Genomic DNA, 19,327 nt, shown 5'->3' with positions numbered 1-19,327 from the left:
AGAGGCAGGTAGGGAGAGAGAGGAGGAATCCGGTCCCCCGCTAAACAGAGAGTCTGATGCGGGGCTCGATCCTAGGACCCTGGGATCATGACCTGAGCCGAAGGCAGAGACTTTAACCCACTGAGCCACCCAGGCGTCCCCGGAACTGGATTATTTTAATTGAATGTGAGAGTAAGAAATTCGGCTGAATAAAAGTCATCAGAAACCATGATAGCTGCTAGAGTTTTTCACATCTCTCTCTCGTATCTTTCAGTCTTCCTATACTCTCTTCTCTTCATAGACTCTCTTCGCTGCATCTCTTTGCAGTTCTGCTTCATTCTCCAGCTTCTCACCAGCTTGCTCCCTCTTTGCTCATTAGTTCCAAACAGGTCATTCTAAAATTAGAGCCTCAGTCCTGAGTCTGTGCCCCCTTATTAGATCCCTGTCCATTGCTAACTGAAACCGTCTTGCGGTGTGCCACTTCCGGGGCCTCTAGAGAGACTGAGAGCCAGGTGGCCCTGCTTTGTCCAATCAATTATCGCTAAGGAGGAGAGTCCTACTTGGTATTCTCCACTTAGCAGGGCCTATCACAGCAAGCTCTCTGAGAAGGGACAGGCAGGCTTCTCATCTGGCCTGCGCAGCGCAGTTAGAGGGGGGCGTGACCACCTCACCAGTAAAGCAGTTATTTAGCAGTCCTACAGCAGTTACCTCACCCGTGTGAAACAACTGTAGTGTTCACCTCAACTTACAGAGGAAGAACCACGATCATCATTCTTCTTTGTGAACAGTATAGAAATAGGAGCTATCATTTAATAGTTTGGTAAATGCCATTAAAGGAAATCTTAAACAGCAATGAAATTTCATTCATAATTCTATCATTGTAAGCCAAGGCTTTGAATATTTATATTTCTGGGCTTTCTTATAAGCATATGGAAGTTTTTAGTCATAATTATGGATTATTGTGTTCTACTTTTTCATGTAATAGTAATATTCTGTTTTTCTGTGTGTTCCATTAAGTAATTAATTATAATTTGCTTATAATAGGGGTGCCTGGGTGGCTTAGTGAGTTAAAGCCTCTGCCTTCAGCTCAGGTCATAATCTCAGGGTCCTGGGATCGAGTCCCGCATCAGGCTCTCTGCTCAGCAGGGAGCCTGCTTCCCCCCCCTCTCTCTGCCTGCCTCTCTGCCTACTTGTGATCTCTGTCTGTCAAATAAATAAAACCTTTAAAAAAAAATAATTCACAGTTGTTCACAATTACAAATAGTACTCCAGTAAACTACTTTAGAACTAGATCATTTTGCTTGTTTTGAGTTCTTCCTCAGAATAAATTTCTAGGAATGGAATTAGTGAGCTCTAAAAGTATGTTCACTTTTCTGATTCTTGATGGATAAAATAAATGCCGCCAACAGGCGAAAACAATAATAAAGATTGGTCTATAGATCTTTTTAATGGACAGAGGTTTTGACGTTTACTCTATTCATTTCCTGGCTAGATGACAATGAGGGGAGCAGCAGTGATACTGCCCCTCTGTTCCAGATGGCGGGTGATGGAAAAGACACAGATGACATCAAGATCCCCATGCTGTTCTTATTCAGTAAAGAAGGAAGCATCATACTGGATGCCATCCGGGAGTATGAGGAGGTGGAAGTGCTTCTTTCTGACAAAGCAAAAGATAGAGGTAAGGGTAAAAAATCACGTGTTTTTTATACAGCTTAGCATTGATTTTACTAGTTAGATAATAAAAATGAGTTATAAAAAGTTACTTTTGGTTAACTGGTAAAATAGAAGATGGTTTCGAAAAATATTTTTGGAAATAAGAGTTGTAAAACATTTATTTTGCTTTGTTTGCTGACTTAGGATGTTTTTCGAATTTTATTTTTTATATGACATTTATCACTTCTGCTATGGTTCTGCCCAGTGATAAAAATATAGCTAATATATCAAGAGAGTCAATTTAAACAGTCTCAGGTGTTCACTGTTCAATTATACTGACACTACATCTTACATTTCTTTTATAAGGAATAAAAAGATTGTATGGAATGACATTATATACAATGTAATAGTAGTTGGGTTTCAGCAGACCACCAATAATCAGATGACCACTGTCTTGGTGAAGGCAGTAAAAATCTAGCAGGTTCTGTCCACCGAGGTGTACGTTTATCACATAAGGATTTATAAGTTACAAGAGTTAAAACTGGCTGGTGTGTGAAGGACAGGGTAGCATGCCTTAAGTTGTGACAATATGTAGTCCTCTCTAGGCCAAAATGTTTGTTAGTAACTTGAAAGTTGTTTGAAACCCAAATAATTGTATAAATGCAAGGTCTCACTAGTACTCTTTTTTAGTTTGACACCGGGGGATAGTGGAGGAGTGAGGGAAAGTGACCCATCAGACATAGACTGCCATCGTGCTTCTGGGAGCGGGCTTACCTAGCCGCTGGAGGCATCTGCAGAGAGAACTGTATTTCTCTCTGCAGATGCCTCCAACGTTATGACTAACGTTGTGGGATTTGTGCAGGGTTCTTGAATCCCTGGGGATGTTTGTCCAACAGCTTGGTAGGTGGTTGATTCAATTCAGTGTAACTTCCAAGTGAAACAGTGGGGAAAAAAAAAAGTTCAGTGGTACTCTGGTACTAGCCAGATCAGTGTGTTATCTTCTCTTCTTGTGTTACTTTATTCTTCTTTGAGGATCTTCCACGTGTCTAGTATTTAAGAACAATGAAGTGAATAGGATGAATGTTTGTAAAGATGTAGAAATAAAAACAGAACAGAATAGGATTTCTAATCTTCTTAAATCCTCCTGTGTTCCTGGTTTTTTTTTTTTCTGAGTCTTTTTTCTCAACTCGGATCCTCTCTCCTCCATATATGCGTGTAGGCACATCAAACACAGGCAAATTATTACTCCATATAACTCTTTAATGCCTTTGCTTTTCTCCCCCCTATTTGTGCTACCATTGGAATTTCAGCAGCAATATTAAAAGGTAAAATGATTCCAAGCTACATTATTAATAGTAGTAAGTATCTTGCATTACTAAGCTTTAAGTTATGTATATGTATATATGTATGTGTGTATGTGTGTATATATATACACACATGCATGTGCAAATATATATATACATATAACTTGTTTCAGTGGATACCATGATAATATCTGGATTAATGTAATTAGATTTTCATGTCTAGTCAGCTCTCCCACAATAAAAATTCTTTATTGATCCTGTCCTAACAAATCCTATGAATTACATATCCATATAGTATAGATGAACTCACTAGTCCATGTAAGAGTCAGTCTAATGACGATGCTGTTGTTTTGGCATGTATTAATTTTGATCACTTTTATTTGAATATAATGTAAAGTCTTTAAAATATCAGCTTGTTTTAAAAATACATATATGTGTAGGGGTGCATGGGATTAGGACTACAAGGTCATAGTAAAGCATATGCTTCTCATACCAGAGAAAGAATAAGAGAAAAAGATAAATTCTACTATAGATCCTCCCCTGCCCCCACATCTGTGGGGGGTATATTCCAAGATCCCCCAGTAGGTGCCAGGAACTATGGATGGTCTACTGTTCTGTATATATACTATGTTTTCCTATACATACATACCTGTGATAAAGTCTAATTTACAAATTAGGCACAATAAAAGGCTGATAACAATAACTAATAATAAAACAGAACAGTTAGAACAATATACTGTAATGAGATTTATGTGAACCTGGTCTTTCTTAAAATATCTTAACGGTACTATACCCATTCTTCTTGTGGTGATATGAGGTGATAAAATGCTACTTGATGAGATGTAGCGAGAGGAATGACATGGGCAGTGTGACCCTAGCATTAGGCTACTGTTCACCTTCTGATGCTGGGTCAGGAGGCGGAAGATCATCTGCTTCCTGACCACGGCTGATGGCGGGTAACTGAAATGTCACAAAGGAAAACCGGTGGGGGGGTGTGCTACTGTACAAAAAATACTATCTGAACAGTATTCTCTCTCTCTCTCTCTTTTTTTTCTTTTAATTTTATTTATTTGACAGACAGAGATCACAAGTAGTCAGAGAGGCAGGCAGAGAGAGAGAGGAGGAAGCAGGCTCCCCGCTGAGCAGAGAGCCTGATGCGGGGCTCAATCCCAGGATCCTGGGATCATGACCTGAGCTGAAGGCAGAGGCTTTATAACCCACTGAGCCACCCAGGTGCCCCTTCTCTCTCTCTTTTTTTAAGATTTTATTTATTTGATGAGAGAGAGAGAGCACAAGTAGGCAGAGTTGCAGGCAGAGGGAGAGGGAGCAGGCTCCCCACTGACGAGGGAGCTCAGTGTGCGGCTCGATCCCAGAACCCTAGGATCATGGCCTGAGCTAAAGGCAGCTGTTTGACGGACTGAGCCACCCAGGCACTCCTGAAAAGTATTTTTTAAGGACTGTGCAGTTAAAAGGGCTTTATAGAAATGATTTATTTTTAAAGTTTTGCTGGGCTCTAAAGTTAGTGAGCTGTGATTCTGTTACAGAATGATCGTTTGATAAAAAGTCTTTAAAAAAACCTCCCCTTTTTATGTAGCTCTTTCAAGAGTTGCACAACTATGTTAACAAAATCAATATAATAAAATTATTGGTATAACAGAAACTCAGTAATAGTTTTATTAAATCAACTACTTTATTCATTTAGGAAAATATCCTAAGAAGATGATGTCTCTAGTGTTGTCATTCATTTGTCCTGCGCCATTACCACATGCCCGCATTTCTCTTCTGCATCAGCGGATGCTGATGCTGTTGTTACAAGTGTAGATTCCTAAGTCTTACTCCAGAATATTGAATCAGACTCTTGGAAGGCAGGGGACTAGAATCTGAAATTGTAAACAAGCATCCCAGGTAATTCCACTCAGTTACACTTTGAGAAGCATTGAACAACACTAAGAAGGCACCTTTTCTTCCTTTTTTTTTAGTCTCCCAGTTATGTATGAACCATATTATACCATCAAGGGGGCTAGGTAGGATTATATAAGTACCTCCAGTAATTAGCATCCTTAAAATCTGCGCATTAACATGTCCTCCAGATTGCTCTTTAAAAATCTCATTCCACAAATTCATACTTCCTTTATAAAGTCGCACAGTTTTAATTGAGCAGTTCATCCCACATGTTGACACAGAAAATAGAAGCCCAAAGCCCCAGAACAAGCCCCTACTCCCACTCTCGCTTTCTAATTCTGATGAGAAGTTCCAGCGATTGATAACAGAAATATCTGTAATAGGGGTGCCTGGGTGGCTCAGTGGGTTGAACCGCTGCCTTTGGCTCGGGTCGTGGTCTCAGAGTCCTGGGATCGAGCCCCGCGTCAAGGGCTCTCTGCTCGGTGGGGAGCCTGCTTCTCCCTCTCTCTCTCTCTGCCTGCCTCTCTGCCTCCTTGTGGTCTCTCTCTCTGTCAAATAAATGAATAAAATTAAAAAATATATATATATACATATATATCTGTAATAGTCTTGTCTGCTAGCAAGAAGATATCTTATTACACATTCTTCTAAAGAAGTAAAGCATTAGTAATTTATGAAGTGGAAATACTGCTTCCTCAGGTCAGACCAGTCCTACTTCTAATAGTTGAGCTTGTCATGGAAGTTTTAGTATCTTGTCTCTCATGTGTCCCACCTTTCCAAATTTTAAGAATTATTCCAACCCTGTGCTCACCACTGTGCTGTTACATTTAGATCCAAATTGATAGTTTATAATTAAGAATCCATTTCCTTTTCTCAGTAGTATTTTATTTTATTTTATTTTATTTTATTTTTTTTTTCTCAGTAGTATTTTAAAGGGGAAATGAATCAGCATTTTGAAGGTTCCAGACACGATCATGCTTTCAGTTTACAGTGTAGGTCTATGGTGCCTTGAGAGCAGTAGACTGTTTTCAGTCCTGTTCCTGTATGTATACCTACCTGATACAGAGGCGGACAGAGAAAATGGGGGAAAGAAAAGAAAGGTCCCATGGTTCGAACTGCTCAAGATTTAAGTCTAGCAGTGTTACTTTTCCTAAGATTATCCCCCATTGAACTTGATTGGGGTGAATCTACCCTAAAGTTGAACTGCAAAATTTAATATGTATGCAGAAGACCTCTTGGCCTGGAAAGGAGCTTCTGAAGCATTCTTGTTAAGCCGAATTGATACTTACCTGCACCCCTCTATTAGCCTGACATGTTTGCGCATGCATTTTTGCATTTGTACATATCTTCCTTTTTCTGAGATGCTTATCCATCCCTATCCGCACACCCATGGCCCATTTCTTCTTGAGGACATTTAGCATCCTGCACACCCATTTAAATACTACCTTTTTTTTTTTTTTTTTTAAGATTTTATTTATTTACTTGACAGAGATCACAAGTAGGCAGAGCAGCAGGCAGAGAGAGAGAGGAGGAAGCAGGCTCCCCGCTGAGCAGAGAGCCCGATGCGGGACTTGATCCCAGGACCCTGAGATCATGACCCGAGCCGAAGGCAGCGGCTTAACCCACTGAGCCACCTAGGCACCCTAAATACCAGCTTCTTAATGGAATTTTCTCTTATTCTCATAGGTGAAATGTAAGAGTGTCTTTTTTTTTTTTTTAAGATTTATTTATTTACTTGAGAGAGAGAGAACGGGGAGGGGCAGCGGGAAAGGGAGAGAGAGTTTTTTATTTTTATTTTTTTTAAGATTTTATTTATTTATTTGACAGATCACAGGTAGACAGAGAGGCAGGCAGAGGGAGGAAGGAAAGCAGGCTCTCTGCTGAGCAGAGAGCCCGATGTGGGACTCGATCCCAGGACCCTGAGATCATGACCTGAGCTGAAGGCAGAGGCTTTAACCCACTGAGCCACCCAGGCGCCCTAGGGAGAGAGAGTCTTAAGCAGATTCCTTGCTGAGTGCAGAGCCGGACATGGGGTTTGATCTCAGGACCCTGAGATCATGACCTGAACCGAAACCAAGAGTCAGACACTTAAAGGACCGTGCCACCGAGGCGCTCCAAGGATCTTTTTAATATCATTCTACTTTGACATTCATATTAAATCCTGCTGCTGTACCTGCTCTCATCTCTATAAGCCGTGCTTGCAGCAAATGTTGGCCGGACAGACGTATCAATGATCATAGAACATCCAGTTTCAAGTCTTTGCCAAGGCTCCCTTGTTCTTTTATTATTATAACTTAATCATTTTCTTGGGCGCCTGGGTGGCTCAGTGGGTTAAGCCGCTGCCTTTGGCTCAGGTCATGATCTCAGGGTCCTGGGATCGCGTCCCACATCAGTCTTTCTGCCTGCTTCCCCTTCTCTCTCTCTGCCTACTTGTGATCTCTCTCTCTCTCTCTCTGTCAAATAAATAAATGAATAAAATATTAAAAAAAAAAACTTAATCATTTTCTTGTCATTGTATCCTGAGATTTTCTTCATTTTTTTGTGTGTGTGTTTCTGATACTCCATTCCGGAATTTAATGATGATGTAGTTAATGCTCTTGAGGACTGGGCTGCTCCCTACAGGACGCTGACCCGCCCCGTAGAATAAGGCCGTGAGACCATGCGACCCCAACAGTAACTCCTTCCTTGCCTTTTCTGTTTCTTCAACGGCCATCTTTACTTTACTGATAGCTGCTGCTTTGCTGTCTGTCAGATAGTCGTACATATTTTCTCTGTCTAGAAAGTCTGGAAAGACTTGCTCTTTTTTTCAACTAATCTATTTGTTTACTCCTGTGCCAATAATAAAAGTTTGCTGTTTTGAATGTATTTTGATACCTGATAAGGCAACTCCCTTCTCACTAGTTCTTTTCAAAATTTCTTGACTTCTCTTCGATATATATTCTTCCATAAGAACTTCCAAATAATTCTATCTGGTCCCAAAAGAAAAAAAAAAAAGTAGAAATGGGGTTCATTTTGGAATTGTGTAGTTGTATGCTTTATATATAAGTAGAAAGTTTTACTATCTGTAAATGTAATCTGGTCTTATTGTATGTTTTTATTAACATTTTATGGTATTAAGTAATGTAGGTCTCATATCTTTTATAGCAATTCTAATCATTTTATAGTTTTAATTTTTATTATGAAAAGGGTACTTAACTTTATTTCTAACTTGTTTTTACTATAGAGAGGTTATTTGCCTATTTTATTTTTACCCTTCTTTTCAAGTTCTTATATTATCTTAATGTTATTTTTTAAAAATTTAGAGTTGCTTTGAGTTTAAATATACAACACACTCTAAAAATACAATTTGATCTATTCTTTTCCTATATTTATACCGACTTCTGTTTTCTTATCCTGTTGTTTTAGCTAGATTTCCAGAATCTATTGCATAATCTGTAGCCGTAGGGTAATTTTTTGCCAAAAGCACAATTTTTATTACTAGATCAGACAGTACTACATCTTTTCCTATACTTCTAAACCAGATTAATACAATCTAGAAAAAACCCTGAAGGTTTTTCTTTTTGTTTTCCCTTGAACTTAGGGTAGCCTATTGTAAGTGAGCGGCCAGCTCCTGTTTTCTCTGCTTTGGTCCCCACCGTGATTTTCCCGATTGTTGGATTAAAGTATACCTTTTCCACAGCTTAGAAGAGAGAGAGTGTGGGGACTCCCCAGCTCCCGCGAACTTAAACTTCCCTAGTCAGGGAATCCTTCATCAGGGTGTACATAAACGCACCTGTCTGTACCTTCCCGCATGCCTGTTTCCTTTAGTTTTTCCGGCTTCAGAGTATGTCCCATGTTCCCTCCCTTCCTTGACTCATTAACTCTACTGACCTTTTAAATCTCAGCTCAGTGTCACTTTCTGAAGGAAACCCTCGGCTCTCCTTACTCTTTCCTATTCTCTGTAAGCTTTCCTAGCAACATAAAACATGTCATAGTTACGCTTTTCCATTGATTTTGTGTAATTATTTGTAAATGTTTTCCCCACCTGGACTGAAAGATCCATGAGGGCAGGTCTGGTGTTTGGCTTTTGCCTCACGTTATCACCTTGCACAGTGCCTGCCGCACTGAGAGGGGCCCCTCAGGACCCACGAGCTCACTGCCTGCAGAGACGGGGAGCACACGGCAGGGGCCATCAGTGTGAGTCCCGCACTGTCTCGTGGGAGCCCTGAACAGAAGGTCTCTAGCAGTTTCACTGTATCTTCAATACAAGAGGTTTAACCTCTTCTTCAGCCTCCCAGTGGATTTTTAAATGATACCTTCTAATTCATAGACCTACAATAATGAAATACAATAAATAATCTGTTCTTGCTTGTCTTTGTGAAAATATTTTATCTAACCACATTAGTACCCTCAAATCCATAGTGTTGAATTATCTGCATTTTCATGGCTTACTGAGTGGAATTTCACTTTCCAAAAGAGTATTATCTTAAAACATACTGATAAGTGCTGTTTAAAATTTATTCTGTTTCATGTGTTCTCATGTACAAGCTTTTCTGAATTTAGATATTTAACAATAAGTTTTAGACATCTAGTGCAAATTTATATGCATTTTAGCAGTATTATTTATTGTGTTTCTTGGCACAACTAATCCCCATTGAAGGCAGTCTAGATGATGACTAGAGTCATCCTTTCGGTTTGAAAGTTTTGTCGAATTGTGCAAAATGCATATAAAAGAAAAATGTGGTTACATTATTATTCGAAGGCAGTACTTTTACCCTTCAATGTTAATATTCACTGTTTTGCATTAATGTGCTTTTCTTTTTCTTTTATTTCTTCATTTTATTGTGAAAACCAGTATGCTCTTAAAACTGCCATAGTAAATATTTTGAGTGGGAAAGTAGCATGAAGCTTCTTTCTTTCACATACAGATCCCGACATGGAGAGTGAAGAACAGCCATCCTCTGAAAACGATTCTCAGGATCAGAGTGCTGAACAGATTACGCCAAGTTCTCAGGAGGTTGATTTGGTTGATCAAGAGTCTCCTGAGGAAAGTTCTCTAAACTCAGAACCAGAATCATCATCTCCAGCAGATACGGACAATGCTGCAAGCGTTTCTGCTTCTGAACAGAATTCTAACCCCATGGAGAACCATGAGACTACAAGTCTTGATGGTGAATGTACAGATTTAGATAACCAACTCCAGGAACAATCAGAAACTGAGGAAGATTCCAATCCTAATGTTAGCTGGGGTAAAAAGGTCCAGCCTATAGACTCCATATTAGCAGACTGGAATGAAGATATAGAAGCATTTGAAATGATGGAGAAAGATGAACTATGACTCACTAAAGAATCCGGTGGTAGGTATTTAAAAAGAAAAGGCAAACTGTGGTTCACAGACACCCTGATACTAAGCAGGCTCTCTAGTGGGAGTCTTTGAGGATGCTGATGAGTAACCACGTTCTGACTGAGATGGTGGTCATAGGAGCCTGGAGCATGCTGCGTTAGAGCTGACCTTGCTTAAAACCGTCCCATCCAGAATGGAAACTCACAGTCCCTTCCCCACCCTGACTCCCGCCTGGGACAGCGTCACACCACCCTGCAGCCCCTCAGGCCGGGAAAGGATAGCTGGGCATTCCTAGGAGCCAAATTGCTGTGCAGTCTCTGGATAGACAAGAAATAAATTCAGTTGATGGTGGAGTGGAGAATAGGAATTTGTTAGCTTTCTAGTTAAAGGAAGCTTGACTTTCCTCGTTTTGGGGGTTAGAGGCTCTTTTGGGAAAATACATATGAGCATTGTGGGCATTCTGGTTTTGCTGCCTTCACAAAAACACTCAGAGTGACCTGAGTGGTCATGAAGCAGATGCGTTTATGATGAAAACGGGCTTTGCTCATCACTTCCACTTGCTTCATCGTGAAACAAATGATCAAGATGACTTGGTTTTTTTCCTCTCTTAACAGTGTCCTTTTTGTTTAAACCAAAGGTGAACCCAGTGTACTTTTCTCAGTGAGTTCTCTGCATAAAGTTAATCATTGGGACCAGGTAAAAAGGTCATATAATATATTATGGAAATTGGTTACTTAATACTTAGGAAAAATGGAACAAGGGAGAAACTATAATGTAATATGAACTTGCCATTGGGCCTTCCGTAGGGAGAGCCATGACTACTCTGAAATGGAACTTAAAGTTCTATCCTTGTCGGGTAAATTATAAATCTTTGCCGGTTCATTTCTCTTAGAGGTGATTACCTCTAGCCATCAGCCTTACTCCATCCCATGTTTAGTATGCAGTTTGAGCCACAAGGGCCATACCGCCAATAGCTGAATACATTTTGTTCCATTTTTCTATTTTAGGGAGCCATAATGAAACTGTGGTAGTGATCTAAAAATCCTAGGGAAACTACTATTTTTCTTCTTTGAAACTATAGTTTCTAAAGACGCACCTAAGGAATCTGTCACATTTTCTGTTGAATCATAGTTTTTGAGGTTTTTTTTTTAACTTTTCTTTTTTTTTTTTTTTTAACAGATATTCCTTTTGATATGGACTTGAAAAGTAATCTATGGTAACCTGTGTAAGAAGCATACACAGTGGCAACTAACATATAGCCATATAGCTTAATGAGAATTTATTTTCCCTTTTTTTTTGGTGGCAGTCTGGTGCTGGCCGCATTTAAGTTTTAAAATCTGTTCTTGATACCCTGTAGACAGCCCTGTAATTGAAATCATGGTTTTATTCATTTTATTTATTTATTTTTAAACTTACTAAATCAGTTCTAAAGGAATATTTGTGAGACTTAATTTTCTTTCTCTTTACCGTGACATTACATATTAATTTTTTCTTAAAACACAGTTTTGAGGTACTGATGAACTTAAACTGTATGGGGAGCTGTTAAACTGTATGGAGAGCAGTGCTGTATTGTAGTTATGTATATTCGTGTACAGTATGTCTTAGATCCCAAGTAAACATAATCTTTTCTAAGGGGATAAATAGCTGCTTTCAAAAATTCCAGCTAAATATAATTGGGTCAATGAATAATAAAACTAATAGAGAATTCACGTTTTAGGGGGAGGGCGGGGAAGAGTAGTAGAATAAGACCTTTATTGGCCCTTAATTAAACCTGACACTAAAATGGATATTTTAGTCTTTCTGCATGTGAAATTTGGTGTAAGAAGATAGAACTATAATACATACAGTATACGGAAGGATAGACATAGTGCTTTGTTCATATTAATTGCAAAGCTGCCAAAATAGCTGAAGCTTAATTACTTGACTTGCCTTGATTTATAGGACTGGGGCTTGCAGAAAAGGAGCAGATGTTCCTCTAAGACTTTGATTCCAGAAGCCTTATATACATTGATTTGATTTTGTATTTGTAGCTCAGAGCCATTGTTGTCTAAATTCAACTTTTCTAAGTTAACAAAACAACGTGGTTTTTTCCCCCAGCAAAGATCTCAAGGTATACGAGAGCCTCCTTATTACTTTCCCTGCCCTTGGCCATTAGGGCGAGTTCTTGCCGTTCCTTGACGTCTAGAAGCAGATTGTTCACTTTTTTTTATAAAAGTGAATCCTTTTAAAATATGTCTTTTATAACAAGTTATACTTAACACCCAGAAGGAATCATATTTGATTTTTCCCTATTTGAGAAGGTGTAATGTTCAGCTTCAGAACTCCCAATGTTATCATTAACAACACATTCTTATTTGATGTACTGCCATGAAGTTGTTTTTTGAGTTCATTAAAAAATTCCAACAGCATTAGGTGGTTTTTTTTTTTGAATGTTTTGTTTTTTAAATACCTTTGATAGATGTTTTATTTACTTCCTGAATATTCAGGGGATTCTATGAGACCCTGAATTTTAGAAACATCTGGTCTACCTCAGTTAAATGTTGACTGCATAGAAACAGAGCTGAAGTGATCACCACAGCCATAAAATTGTTGGACTAAGAAGGATTTATACAATGTTTACAAACCTGGAATCAAGTAAGGATTTTATCTGAAAGTGAAAAATTAGATATTAGAGCAAGTATTTAATTCAGGTATTTTCAAGTTTTAAAACTTAACTTGTTTACCTAACTAAAAAATAGCTGTAGCTTTTTCTGCTTATGAAAGTCTATTAAAATGATACACCCTGATTTGCAATAATTTTCCCATAAAGTAGGTGTGACAGAATTGTAATTTACTGGATATGTTTAGGATGGGATATTTTGTTGGGTAGGTTTTGTTTTTTTTTCTTTTCTTTTTAACCTTTAATAGGCTTCCAACAATAATATAACTGTTGTTTCAGAACAAATTGTTTTTTGACATTATACTTTCCCCTTTTTCTTCACAGTATTAGAGAGTAAAATGAAAAATTGTGCACTCTCTGGTTTTAATTTCTAATTAATTATTCTTTTGAGAATTTCTTTAAAATTTAAATTGCCATCATAGCCCTTTTTACAATAAAACCAGCATTTGTTCTCTCACCAAACCCCATGCCAGATTCATCATAAAGGAAGCTCAGCATAAGTAATTCAGATAGTGCTTATAATTTTGGAAGCGGGCGGTGGGGGGGGAGCTGATTTATTAAATATTTCAACCGGTCGTTTTATGCACAAGGCTTCAGTCAGAACATAGAAAAAAAAACATTCTGTGAATGAAATATTGTATGTTCAGATTTTATAAAAGACATTTTTAAAAGCCCAATTTACAGCCGTATATTTTCTTATGATGTAATTTATGAAAAAGATGTCTGTACTAACAGGTGCTGTAACACTACTGTTGTTGGATTTTGTTGTTTGGTGATAAATGTATACAATATTTCTAAGGGAAACTATGTACTGTGATGTAAAAGTCTGGGCAAAATGTATATAATCCTTGTATATAATTGTGTATTTGATTATAATTACTGATTGTAAAGATTTAATAAAATATGTAAATATTCTGGTCTAGTTTTAATTTGGATTTACAGCATCACTTTGCCTATCTTTATACTTTGGTATCTTTTTTTTTTTAAGGTTTTTCTTTTTTTTAAAGATTTTTATTTATTTATTTGACAGGCAGAGATTACAAGTAGGCAGAGAGGCAGGCAGAGAGAGAGGAGGAAGCAGACTCCCTGCTGAGTGGAGAGCCCGATGTGGGGCTCGATCCCCGGACTCTGGGATCATGACCCGAGCCAAAGGCAGAGGCCTTAACCCACTGAGCCACCCAGGCGCCCCTATACTTTGGTATCTTTTTTTTTTTTTTTAAGATTTTATTTATTTGTTTGTCAGAGAGAGAGCGAGAGCGAGCACAGGCAAACAGAGTGGAAGGCAGAGTCAGAGGGAGAAGCAGGCTCCCTGCGGAGCAAGGAGCCTGATGTGGGACTCGATCCCAGGATGCTGGGATCATGACCTGAGCCGAAGGCAGCTGCTTAACCAACTGAGCCACCCAGGCGTCCCTACTTTGGTATCTTTTTAAAAAATTTTTTCACCAGTCTGTCTTCCCTTTAATTTTCTTTTTACCCCAGGGGGGCAAATCTGGGGATAGTTTAGGGTATAGAAACAAGCACTGAAGAGTTCCACAACTCAAATAGTGCCAAGGACCCTCAGAGCAGAGATGAGTTAATAATTCATAGTGTCAATATTGGTGACATGTTTATATTTTGAGTTTACTTAATAAAATCTTTGGCTGTTGTCATCCAAAGTCAACGTAGCCTCTCCTGTTAATTCCAGTGAGGCCACTTCCTTTTATTTATTTATTTATTTTTAAAGATTTATTTATTTATTTGACAGAGATTGCAAGTAGGCAGAGTGGCAGGCAGAGAGAGGGGGAAGCAGGCTCCCCGCCAAGCAGAGAGCCCGATGTGGGGCTCGATCCCAGGACCCTGGGATCATGACCTGAGCCAAAGGCAGAGGTTTTAACCCACTGAGCCAGCCAGGTGCCCCTGGGGCCGCTTCCTTTTAGCAGCCACTTTCAGATCCTGGGATACTGTGCTGCTCATGTGTACCGTTCCAGAGTTTCTGAGCTCGGACCCCTGAAAGGCCTAATCGTAATTACTATTATCTATTGATAATTGCTTTCGTTAATGATGAGTAAATTGCGACCGGAAGTTCTAAGCATCTCAAAGCCCCACATTTAGTGACGGGCAATGGGAGGGGCTCTCTGGTCTATCTCCTGAGCCCACGTTCCTTTCAGCGCACCTTCTCCATTTCTCTGTCTTCAGCCCTTCTCACACCTCCGTTACAGTTTCGGCTCACCTTTCACTCAGCCACTACCTTCCCACCTGACCACTTTCTTCCCATTTGGGGTTAAAGTTTAGAAATGGTAGCATCCATTCTCAGGGTCTCCGGACACGAACTCTGGTGTCAGCCTTCCTGTATTCCCCGAGGACAGAACCACACTATTTCAGCAAGAGTTTAAAGGATCTAATAGTATCTCTTGGAAGATTTCAAAGGGGAGGTTGCCCTTCTTTCCTGGGTAAAGTAAGTTTAAGAGTTCTCTCTACTAAGAGAAGCTAAGAATTGTGAGGGTTGAGAATAGTGTCAGCATCTACCAGCGAGTCAAGTTTAGAGTTCCCAAAGCTTTGCTCTTGATTTACTCTAATAAGCCTGGAGGTCTGTAGTGTTCATCTTCAGTGAAGAAGTAATGATAGACCCTTGAGGATTCTCTTAGTTCATAAAAGAACATACTTGTCGGGTTCCTGGATGGCTTAGTGGGTTCTCCCTCTGCCTTTGGCTCAGGTCATGATCCCAGGGTCCTGGGCTCGAGCCCCGCATCGGGTTCCCTACTCAACCGGGAGCCTGCTTCGCTTCCTCTCTCTCTCTGCCTGCCTCTCTGCCTACTTGTGATCTCTGTCTGTCAAATAAATAAAATCTCTAAAACAAACAAACAAAACATACTTGTCATCCCAGATGACCGAAAAATGCTTAAGTCAGTGGCAAGATGGGAATATAATGCTAAATGAAGAAAAACCTGGGACTGTATATATACGATCTCAGCTGTGTTGTATATGTAAAGAGAGACTCATTTATTCAGCAAAGACTTACTGAGCACCTCCTGTGTGCTAGGCCTTGTCTGGGGCAGTGGGCAACACATAGAAAAGGTGGGAGATAAAGTAGTAATCTGATAATGTGTTGATGAACAAAAACTCACAGTGAGAGAGGATAGTGATGGAAACCAGCATAGTAAAAGAATTCTCTTAACTAGCCAAAATATTAACAGTGGTTGTCTCTGGATTGTAGGCAGTTTCTATCTGTTTACTTATAACTTTCTGTGTTTTCATCAGTTTACAAGATGAGTAAGATTTTAAGAATAAAAACAGCCTGGGTCAGGTCAAGGATAAAAGGGAGAAAGAGAAATACCACATCCGAACCCTACCATCTTGAGCTTCTGCACAATTCAAGTTCCTGATGTGCCCCGGAGCTGTCATGGACAGAAGCCGGGAAGGACTCCAGAAGAGGCCGGCCCAATTACACCGCTTTGGCAAATGGATTGTTTTGAATTAAAGTTACTCAAGAAACAGCCAGTGTGAAAAGGACACTCTGGCCTTCCTTTGTTCCCTGAAAAGAGGAAATAAACCTGCCACATGAAAGGGACCATCCCTGTCCCAGGAGGCTGGAGGCACCCTTATCACCAGAGCGGGGAACAGAGAGGGCCATTTAGCAAACCTTGTTACTTGCTCACTAATTTGCTACACCAACTCCAAACCCTTTTGTCTTGCTGATTTTTCACAAATGTATTACTTCCTTGTCTGAAAAGGGTGACAAAGCTGCCTGCTTTGGTCTCTTCTTTGAATCTTGTATTTTTACGGCTCCCTTACATAGAAAATTAAATTTGCTTTTCTTTTGTTAATCTGTCTTAGGTCAATTTAGTGACTAGATCCACCGAAGAACTCGGAAGGGAGGAAGGGAAGAGCTTTTCTCCTTTCCAACAGCATAGAGCTGGGACTCAAAAGACTGCTCCGGAGGATTCTGTGGACTGGGGAGAAGAGAAGAGGCTCTAAAACCGGGCCCTGAGCTAGCTGGCGTTCTAGACAACAGGAGCCAGGGCTTGTATGGAATGTAACCGGGCAGGTGGCGAAGGAGGAGGGAAAGGACGACAGAGCAGTGTTACAAAAACCAGAAGAAAAGATTATTTCAAGGAGAAAATTGGCAAATAATCTGGAACCCCCCCCCCCAAAAAGTTGGTGCCAGCAAACTCACTACACAAGAATGTGGTTCAGTGTGGTCGTGTTGTCTAATATTTTTAAAAAGCCAAGAAAACTAGGTGAGATTTCATCTTAAACGCCGTTCAGGTTGAAACAGATGAGACAAGAAAGACCTCCAGCGTGCAACCCCTGCGCTGGCAGACCCTTGTCTCCCCAGTGTGGGGAGAAGACTCCTCCATTCTCAAGGTACCATTCCCCAAGCTCTCGCTCCAGACTTACTATGGAGACGAAAGGCCGCCTCCAACTGTTGAGATTTTCTAGGTTAATCTTTCAAATGGTGGTGATACAGCTTTCCAAACATTATTGGTTTAATCAAGCAGGTCAATGGGGAGAAAAAGCCTCATCCATTCACTTGCCTACAATCTAATGTCAACCATGGACACCTTCTTTGGTATGAGGCCATGCAAGTTCCTCTTCTCAAATCCAGTTCAGATGTCCACTCCATCAACATGTCTGGCCAGACTACTGCCTCAGCTTCACCCCAGCACCTTCCTTCTGTGGTTCTGGGGGGTTCCCTGACTCGCACCCAGGATACATCTGTAAGCTTCTGCTCAACCCTACAGTGATTCCTTCAAGTTCCAGCAGAGATCTGAGAGATCTGGTCTAGTCACCTCCTCTTCACAGGCAGGGTGATGCCTAAGGCCCTCTTTGAAGAGCTTATCATAAAAAGAGCTGCCACTTTCTGAGTCTTCACCAGGCCTCAACAGACACTGGGCACTCTGTATCGGAGTCCTTCCCTATAGGACAACCTCGTGAGATGTCTGTAATTTCATTTTCCAGATCAGGAAGAAGAAGTTTCAGCAAAGTTGACCGGCTTGCCAGAAAGGACAGACCCAGTTAGAGGGGGCTGGAATTTGAGACTAGATTGATCTAAATCAGATTGCTGTACAGACGTTGTCAAACAAGGCTGCATCGGGGATTCTTATAAACAACTAGCTGGCCAACCAGCCAGCCACTACAAAGATCTGGAAATTGAAGGTACTTTGCACTTACCAAAGACGTGGGAATAGGAGAATGGGCTGCTTTCGGATTCAAGCCTTATGGTCTTTGCGCCAGAAGATATTTATTGGAAACGTGTCGAAAGGCTGGGGTGGTGTGTATCCCTCTTTCCAAGGTAATTACCAGTTTCTCTGATCTTTGGCTCAAACATATTATCATCCCTAGTCAGAAGGGCCAGACCTGGGAGACATGTCTGAACCACACCAAAAAACCACACAAGTGGGTTTACCATCGCATCACTGGACTGGGAATTCCTGGAGAAGACAGAAAAGTTGGCCTATTCCTCTTCTCCTCACCTAGATCAGCACCTGACTGCTGAAAAGCCCTCACTAAACACTTCTGGAGTGAAAGGGGAAAAAAACAAAAACAAAAACAAAAAAACTGGTTTTGAACAAAGGGACAAACAAAAAGAGCTAGGATTCGCAATCACCAAGAAATGTCAAAGACATGATGCACAGGCTTTGAAGACGGTGGTATGAAGATAATCCTACACTATTTTTTTGTTGGAAGCAGACATTGGGGGGAACACAACTCATGCAGTGATCTCAGAGTTTTAGGGCTAAAAGAATTCTGTTTCCTTTCCATCACTGATTCTCCTTGTTGGACAGAAAAGAAAACAGAACCCAGAGCGGGGCGTGACCTGACCAAGGTCACATACGAGGCTTGATCACCTCTTTAGGGTCTGATGCACCTGTTTCAAAGTCATTCCCCTGCCTCAGGGCCTTGGTACCCCCATTCCTCTGCAAGTTAACATTTAGCCAGTGGGACGATGACTAACTTCAGAGCTGCCCCTGAGGTGCCTTTGCAAAACGCCAGGACGTCCCTGAATGTGCTTTAAAAGCTACTGACTCAGATAATTTATTTGTTATTTAAACGTTCAGCACCTTCAAGCAAAAGTGTCCTTTAATTCCCTGAAAATGGGCCATTCTCATTGTCAGCGTTTATTCTTCTCTTCCTTTCCTGATGAATAAACCCATTAATGAAAGAATACGCTGTGTACTTTCTTTTGTTCTGTTATTCATCTGAATTAATGTGTGTGGGCAAAGCTCAAATGGTGAGACCAAGATACAGATCTTTTGCCTGGTGGGCCCTCTTGTGGGTCGCAAACCTCGCAGTTCCCCAGGTTTCTTTCTGGGGTTGGCCGAAAACGGTTCTCTTTTGACCCAAAATGACTGAACTGAAATTTCTAAATTTGAAACTCTGAGTAAGATACAGAACTACAATGATAAACAACCTGTTAGTATTTGTTCTGGTAAAGCAATAAGGGAGAATTCTAGCCTAATGAAGTCAGAGACATCGCGTCTTCAGCCAGGATTTTCTAAACCCCGGTAATGTTCGCTAATAGCTTAT

At 40.3% G+C, this 19,327-nt stretch overlaps 1 protein-coding gene across 5 annotated transcripts in view; it reads left to right on the top strand.

The window, feature by feature from the left end:
- EDEM3 (ER degradation enhancing alpha-mannosidase like protein 3) overlaps positions 1-18,965 on the top strand; it is a 78,033-nt gene extending 59,068 nt beyond the window's left edge. For 3 of the 5 annotated variants that reach the window (XM_045074290.1, XM_045074291.1, XM_045074289.1), the window contains exons 19-20: positions 1,472-1,657; positions 9,746-11,334. In XM_045074290.1, coding sequence (XP_044930225.1) covers positions 1,472-1,657; positions 9,746-10,155 — 596 coding nt within the window. In that variant the 3' untranslated portion in view covers positions 10,156-11,334. The other 2 variants (XM_004767953.3, XM_004767952.3) reach the window with 2 other exon arrangements.
- The last annotated feature ends 362 nt before the right edge of the window (positions 18,966-19,327 follow it).

This window comes from Mustela putorius, unplaced genomic scaffold (genome assembly GCF_011764305.1).
Source record: "Mustela putorius furo isolate JIRA1106 unplaced genomic scaffold, ASM1176430v1.1 tig00537335_pilon_pilon_pilon, whole genome shotgun sequence".
Classification (NCBI taxonomy): Eukaryota; Metazoa; Chordata; class Mammalia; order Carnivora; family Mustelidae; genus Mustela; species Mustela putorius.
The sequence above is the reverse complement of the archived record's forward strand: the minus strand, read 5'-3'. Positions and strand labels throughout refer to the sequence as shown.